The sequence below is a fragment of the Salvelinus sp. IW2-2015 genome, unplaced genomic scaffold (assembly GCF_002910315.2).
Source record: "Salvelinus sp. IW2-2015 unplaced genomic scaffold, ASM291031v2 Un_scaffold930, whole genome shotgun sequence".
Taxonomy (NCBI): domain Eukaryota; kingdom Metazoa; phylum Chordata; class Actinopteri; order Salmoniformes; family Salmonidae; genus Salvelinus; species Salvelinus sp. IW2-2015.
Genome location: NW_019942653.1, coordinates 459,722 through 468,198, shown reverse-complemented (window position 1 = coordinate 468,198; position 8,477 = coordinate 459,722). Strand labels below are relative to the sequence as shown.

The window sequence follows — 8,477 nt, the reverse complement described above, 5'->3', positions numbered from 1 at the left end:
GCAGATATAACATAACTCATATGGCAGGCAAAAACCTAGAAAAAATCCAACCAAAGTGGATATTCTGAGCTGGTCGATTTTCAAACTCATCGCTATTGAAAAACACCTGCTAGATAGCTATCGTTTGCACTTCCTACGCTATCCACTAGATTCAACATCTGTAGAACCTTTAATGAAGCTTCTACTGTGATGTTGAGCCGGATAAGCAAATGAGTCATGCGTCTGCCAGAGACCAGGATCCTGGTCCACACGCATTCCACTGATACGCACTTGCGTTCCATTACTTCCTATAACACAAAGAATTCTCCGGTTGGACGTTATAAATTATATAACACAAACATCCTAAAGATTGATTCTATTCTTAGTTGGACAAACGTTATTTCGACCTGAATATAACTTTTTTGAAGTTCATCCGACCTCCCTTGGACCAAGCACAGAAGTTGGATATGTTACGAACCGCCTAACCAAAAGTAGCTACTTGACATAAAAAATGACATTATCGAACCAAGAAACAAACAATTTATGTGAACTAGATTCCCTGGAGGCCATTCTGATGAAGATCTCAAAGGTAAGGGAATATCTTTAATTGTAATTCGTTATTTCCTGTTGACTCCAACATCGTAGAAATTTGTTTCTATCATATCTCCGTCCAGATTATTGCTGTTTCTTTTTCCTAAAGTTTTTTTGAAATCTGACACAGCGGTTGCATTAAGGAAAATTATCTTTAATTCTTGTAATAACACTTGTATCCTTTAATCAAGTTATATGAGTATTCTGGATTTGAGTGGCTATCTGCAAATTCCGGATGTTTTGGAATCAACATTCTGCAACGAGCCAGCCAATGTAAACGAAGTTTTGGATATAAATATACACTATGAACAAAACATACTACTGTATTGTGTAACATGATCCTATGAGTGTCATCTGATGAAGATCATCAAAGGTATATTGACATTTATCTATTTCTGCTTTTTGTGACCTATCTTTGGCTGAAAATGGCTGTGTGTTTTTGTGACTTGTCTGACCTAACATAATCATAGTTGTGCTTCGCTGTAAAGCTTTTTGAAATCGGACATGATGGTAGATAACAAGAATGTATCTTTCATTTGCTGTATTGGACATGTTAATGTGTTGAAGTTACATATTTCTAGAAAAATATTTTAATTTTGCCGCGCTGCTTTTCAGCGGAATGTTGTCGAGGGTTCCGCTAGCGGAACCGCTGGCTAGAAAGGTTAACATGTTTTATTCAGGAGAATCGCATTGAATCAGCTATACATTTCACATGCACTGCTTTTACACATAACCTTAGCCTAAATGGAACCAAAACCCCCCCGCCTATTTTGATCACAGATCACGACAAAGCCTGCACGTTTCAGCATATGTCTTCATTGTTAGCCCACTACCTACAGATTTATACACATGAAACCAATATATAATCTGATTTCACAAAAAAATAGCCTGACTAGGATCCTTTGACTCTCCCTGCGCCATATGTGTTCCCAATTACGCTAAATGTTGTCCTATTAATAAGCTGTGAATGTTTTCCTATTTATTTGCATAGGCTAACCGTGTCCAAATTGTCAAAAACTCCAGCCACCCTAGTCATAGACTTTCTCTCTGCTACCGATGGCAAGCGTCCGGAGCTCCAAGTCTAGGTCCAAAAGGCTTATTAACAGCTTCTACACGAGTTAAACACTGTATTTGTCAGTGTTTTTGTGCACTAGTATCCCAAAGTATTAAGTGAAAACAAACATAGAAAACAGTACTGGCATCAATGAAAAAAAAAAGAAAAAGGTAAGGCTATTATATTATAATTATTTCGGTGACAACCTGGTTGATTAATAATATTGAGTTGACAATGCAGATAGTCCGGGTAGCCATTTGATTAGCTGTTCAGGAGTCTTATGGCTTGGGTGTAGAAGCTGTTAATAAGCCTTTTGGACCTAGACTTGGAGCTCCGGCACCGCTTGCCATGCGGTAGCAGAGAGAACGTCTATGACTAGGGTGGCTGGAGTTTTTGACAATTTTGACACCGGTTAGCCTATGCAAATAAATAGGAAAACATTCACAGCTTATTAATAGGACAACATTTAGCGTAATTGGGAACACATATGGCGCAGGGAGAAGTCAAAGGATCCTAGTCAGGCTATTTTTTGTGAAATCCAGATTAAATATATGGCTTCATGTGTATCAAATCTGTAGGCGATAGTGGGCTAAATCAATGAGACATATAGCTGAAACGTGCAGGCTTTGTCGTGATCTGTGATCAAAATAGGCGGGGGGGGTTTTGGTTCCATTTAGGCTAAGGTTATGTGTAAAAACGCAGCTGAACTGAAATGTATAGCCTGATTCAATGCGATTCTCCTGAATAAAAACATGTTAACCTTTCTAGCGCAGGCGTTCCGCTAGCGGAACCCCTCGACAACATTCCGCTGAAAAGGCAGCGCGCAAAATTCTAAAATATTTTTCTAGAAATATGTAACTTTCACACATTAACAWGTCCAATACAGCAAATGAAAGATAAACTTCTTGTTAATCTACTCATCATGTCCGATTTCAAAAAGGCTTTACAGCGAAAGCACAACATATGATTATGTTAGGTCAGAGCCAAGTCACAAAAACACACAGCCATTTTTCCAGCCAAAGATAGGAGTCACAAAAAGCAGAAATATAGATAAAATGAATCACTAACCTTTGATRATCTTCATCAGATGACACTCATAGGACATCATGTTACACAATACATGTATGTTTTGTTCAATAATGTGCATATTTATATCCAAAAATCTGTTTACATTGGCGCGTTACGTGCAGTAATGTTTTGATTCCAAAACATCCGGTGATTTTGCAGATAGCCACATCAAATCCCAGAAATACTCATAATAAACATTGATAAAGGATACAAGTGTTATTCACAGAATTAAAGATAGATTTCTCCTTAATGCAACCGCTGTGTCAGATTTCAAAAAAACTTTACAGAAAAAGCATAATCTGAGTACGGCGCTCAGAGCCCAAACCAGCCAAAGAAATCAGCAGCTCCAACACCACAGAAGAAGATCTCCTGACAGCTGAAACTGGAAGGGATATTTTTGAAGCGGGCATCCTCCATGCATTTCAAATAATAAACACTTACGGCAATTGTACATACTGTTGTAATCGCCAATCAGAATGCTACAACCAAACAGACTGACCTGCCTATTTAATCTCACCTCCAGGGTTACACTAGAACAGAGTAAAGTCCTTGAGTGTGGTTGTAACTGTTAAACTTGTACGCCATCTCATGGAATRACATGTAAATTAATTTAGGCTACTGCTGGAATCAATTCACTAGTGGCCTAAGTCTTTTTTTAAATTGAGCAACACATTTTTATTTGTCAAAAAGCAAAAAATAAGGCACACTTTTGTATTGGTCACATGCGCCGAATACAACCGGTGTAGACCTTACTGTGAAATGCTTACTTACAAGTCCTTAACCAACAATGCAGTTCAAGAAATAGTTAAGAAAATATTTACTGAATACACTAAAGTAAATTTTTAAATAAAAAGTAACMWTAAAATAACAATAATTAAGCTATATACAGGGGGTACCAGTACCGAGTCAATGTGCGGGGGTACAGGTTAGTCGAGGTAATATGTAGGTAGGAGTAAAGTGACTATGCATAGGTAAAACCTGCGAGTAGCAGAAGTGTAAAAACAAATGCCAATGTAAATAGTCCGGGTGGCCATTTGATTAAATGTTCAGCAGTCTTAACAGCAGAAGCTGTTAAGGATCCTTCTGTACCTTCTTCCCACCATTATTAATAAGAAAGCCCCTCCAGGTAATATAATGACAACTGCCAGGGAAACAATTCTGCTTCTATCTGTGGAATGGGATAGCTGTGGTCCACACTCTGAATCCGACCAAGGAGATCCTGGTTTAATTTCCTGAAGTCCCAAGGATTCACATCTATAAACAGAGAAATACTGGACATTAATGAATCATTTATAACTTAGTCATACATCTTTCAGTTTTAGATTTGTGTTAGGTAAATTTGTATTTCGGGGAAAAACTATTTGTGTAAGCCACACTTACTCTGTGTGTGGCTGGCAGGCTGTTAATGATCCATCTGAATAGGTATCACCAGTACAGTCAGAACACACAGTATCTGTAGATGTTGTTCCTGCATAAACAGAGGATTGAAATATAAGTTTAAATAAAAAATAATTAAAGAATTGTCTTCCCAAAACAAACTTGTGACCATCGTACTTAAACTTTCCCCATGTACTAATCTTRACTCTGGATTTTAATTGTCTAATGATTTCAATCAAATAATCAGCTAYTTTTAATTCAGTAGAATAACTTGGCACACTAGAAATCATGACAAAATCATGTTGAATACTTGAAAGGAGACCAACCTGTGTGATKGATGTAWTGACCAGGTTTACAGYTTCTGTGTTTCTGGGCTATYYTACAACCATTTTTGTTTGAGAACCAACAAAAGAACCCCTCCAGTGGCTCACAAAAATCATCTGATTGTGCTTTGCATGGCTGTTTCACCCTCAAACCCAAATCTATGAAGAACATGTTTCATTCATTATCTTMAGCAAACATATTAAGCCAGTCAAATATCAATAATAAATCACATCTGATATAACCTGTAGCACATGACGTCAGTATTAATGTCTGGCTGTTATAAATGTAGAACAACTCTCACCTGAATCACAGCTGGAACATGGTGCACATTTCATGAGACCATTGGGCTCATCAAGGAATGTAGAACCAATACAGGACAAACACAGGAGGTAGTGGTGAATTCAGTACAAGTGCTTATGTACATGATTTCCTGGGGAATAAAAATCACATGTCATGTTTTTCTATTGGTGTTGAAATTATAACTCTGGTGATGATGTAAAAGAGAGGTTCCTTACCTGGTAACACATGAGACAACATTATCCTCTATTCTGTACTCAGGCTCTACACATGCAATACAGATCCAATGCTTACAAGCACCAATAAATAGTTCTCTGGAAGCAGAGAAAATGTCAACAAATTCCAAAATCAAAACTGATGTGTATTTATAAAACGTACAGAACTAGTTACACATTTAACCAATATATTCTAATTTCAAAAATAATGTATATGTAGGACCAGGTGGGTCTTCCGTCAGTGAGGTTGGACACCCCTGGTGGTAAGAATTGAGCATACTGTGTAGTGCCAGGAATGTATGCTGTGTGAAACATGCCAGCCACAAAATGTAAATAACAGAAATGTTTCACTTACAGTCCATATCAAGCTTTCAAACTGTTCCATGGTCGTCAATCCTCAACTACTCACTGGAAGACACACACACCGGATTTGTTAAATTCTTAAGAGTTACAGATATGATGAACTGACCTGAAGACTTCATCAAAACTAATTGGAATATAAGTGGATCTATGAGCTTAACAGAAATAGTCAAAGAAGTTGTAGTAAGATAGACATGTGAGGTGTATATACAACTGGTTAACAAGAATAATAGTTTGTGCCTCTGATCAAAAACTCTGTTTGCCAGTTAAAACTGGTGTCTGGCGAGGTTTATAAAAAACCCTCATTTAATTATTACATGGACAGCTGGACAACTAGAATACTCACCATGTGTTACCAGGTTAATAAAATACCCTCATTTAATTATTACCTGGACAGTTGGACAACTGGAATACTCACCATGTGTTACCAGGTTCATGGAAAAAAAAGTGAACTCAAATAAAAATCTCCAAGTTTAAAATTAATATGAACTCCAGCACACTCTCAGTCTTGATGCTTCCAACAATGTAATGGATCACAATGCAATGGATGTACTAATGTATTGATCCATTCAGTTGTTGGAAGCATCAAGATTGCCAGTGTGCTGGAGTTTTTCTTATTGAAAACACAACCATAGAAAAGTATTTTTTCACTGACGATATGAAGTTGAATTTGAGACTGAACAAAGCAGGTGTCACTGTTCTCTATTCTAACCCTTGAACACAGTACTGACTGCTACTTCTTTCTTCTCTATGGTAGTGGCACATAGCATGTGAATATCCATGTATAGTATGAGTGGGTTTACATGAAGGGRAGTCCTGCTTTCTCCAGTCCTATCAACTTAGTCATTTCTTCAAAGAAGGGTAATGGAGGACACACGTTTAAGTAGGCTAGCCTATTTGAAAAGGCATAGATATTCTACACTAGAAAGTTCCTGTGGTAACTATGGAGCGATTTCAGTTCCAACAGAAATTGTATTTGAATTCCAGAATTTAGAATTTGTAATAGGATATTGAATATAATATTTTTTTAAATTTGTAATGCACAAATTGAATCATTGCATTAATTAATTTAACTTGGTTTTGTTCATGCCACGTTAAAAGGTAGGTTAATACATGTTTACTGTTCAATTACATGGTGTTAATATAAAACCCACAAAAGAACTGCTTTTATTACACTGCCATTTTCTAAATCGTACCCCACTCCGTCCTTGAATTTTCCTAAATACGTCTATAATACACAGTCGTTATTACTCTTAGTATCACAAACAGAACTGGTGTTCTATACCGTTTTAGGAGGGCATGTCATTATTTATATGGTTTTCCCGTCTCCCCTCCTTCTCTCGACAGTTGGACCCACTCCCCTCCTTTTTCCTGATAGTTGAACATGTGGGCAGCGCACGTGGCAATAAACCTAGTTGTTATTGATTTGTCATTGAAAAGCATCTAATATGTGTGAAAATAATGTGTCTTGAGTATATTTTTAAATGTTGAGACAATAAGCAGAGTTGTGTGGCGAAGATATGGGCGTCTTTCTCCAGAATGCATGCAATCAGCTCTCCAGAATGTGCTCCGCTGTCTCCTGACAATTCCTGAACATTCATTGTGTGAATTGTTTGCCCTTTGTTTATTTTGGATCAATTCCCCATGACATATGTAACCAGTACGCAGGTAAATGTACTGTTAATCCCCATCATTTGGTTACATTAATTACTGTTAATGCATGCATTACAATCATTGGCCTTTCTCATTCTCGGAGTGGAAACGTTGTTTGTAGAGTTCACAACCTGCTACACTTGTGAGAAACAACTTGTGGTTAATTTCATAATCATGTAGGAGTTTTGTCTGTGTTTTCGTTGTCTTTTGTTTGGAGTGCTCCATGTGCGCAATGAGCATGTGTAAACCTCTGTCCTGCTGCGGCTGCAACACAGTCTCACATTCAATTCGCGCATATATGTACAAAATGTATTTCAGCAGATTTCGTGCGTTTTTGTGCATTTTTGGGGTGGTTAAATTCGTTTGAAAATACACGAATTTCTGTGCTACTTAATTCGTGCGAAAAGACACGAATTTAACCAGTAGGCGACACAAGCCTTTGCAACAACCATATAGACGAGATAATTTATATTTCATTTTTGTTCTTCTTAATGGCTAATTCAACGTCATGAATATACAGAAATGTTGTCTTTGTTTAACCATNATGTTGAGACAATAAGCAGAGTTGTGTGGCGAAGATATGGGCGTCTTTCTCCAGAATGCATGCACTCAGCTCTCCAGAATGTGCTCCGCTGTCTCCTGACAATTCCTGAACATTCATTGTGTGAATTGTTTGTCCTTTATTTATTTTGGATCAATTCCCCATGACATATGTAACCAGTACGCTGGTAAATGTACTGTTAATCCCCGTCATTTGGTTACATTAATTACTGYTAATGCATGCATTACAATCATTTGCCTTTCTCGTTATCGGAGTGGAAACGTTGTTTGTAGAGTTCACAACCTGCTACACTTGAGAGAAACAACTTGTGGTTAATTTCATAATCATGTMGGAGTTTTGTCTGTGTTTTCGTTGTCTTTTGTTTGGAGTGCTCCATGTGAGCAATGAGCATGTGTAAACAAACCTCTGTCCTGATAAACGTTGAGGGAGCGCATACACCTGAGCAACCTCCTGAGTTGATACAATGTTGCACTTCACAAGAGATAGCTCAACTCAAGATAGATAGAAAGGGAGGMAGACAAGCGGAGTAAAGATTCATGTAATTGAAAGAAAGAATTTTCATCAAGATATTTTCTACTGTTTTTTTGGCCTTAGGCCTTTGTATTTTACTTAGTTGACGATGGTCTACTGCTGCATTGGCCTATAGGCTATCTCTGAATTCCATGCGCTCATTTCTATAGCTACCAATGGATCACAGTGTATCACTGTGTCCATATTGCAAAGGCTGGTACTCTTGCATTAGTTGAATTTTAATTCAGATTTGTATGATTAAACAAGTGACAACAATTTTGAGAAACAAAAACGTTATTGAAATTAAATTGTTCCWCRAAAATGTGTATTTAAAAATAATCATAACTGGCACGCAGATCGATASAAATGGTAAGATAAATTGTAAGCTTCTCCAAACTTGAAACTCAACAGCTGCCTATGGTCTGTATTATAACACGCATTAACATTTGCAAGCTCGTGTGTAACCGATGTGAAATGGCTAGCTAGT

General features: G+C 37.4%; 1 protein-coding gene across 1 annotated transcript; it reads right to left on the bottom strand.

The window, feature by feature from the left end:
* Nucleotides 1-3,658: 3,658 nt before the first annotated feature.
* Nucleotides 3,659-5,699, bottom strand: LOC112069202 (tumor necrosis factor receptor superfamily member 5-like). Its single transcript, XM_070438450.1, has 6 exons — nt 5,261-5,699; nt 4,909-5,004; nt 4,695-4,823; nt 4,396-4,551; nt 4,073-4,160; nt 3,659-3,946 (listed from the first exon to the last, which is right to left on the bottom strand). The coding sequence occupies exons 3-6, from the start codon at nt 4,726-4,728 to the stop codon at nt 3,748-3,750; spliced, it is 477 nt and encodes a 158-aa protein (XP_070294551.1). The 5' UTR covers nt 4,729-4,823; nt 4,909-5,004; nt 5,261-5,699; the 3' UTR covers nt 3,659-3,747.
* Between the last annotated feature and the right edge of the window lie 2,778 nt (nt 5,700-8,477).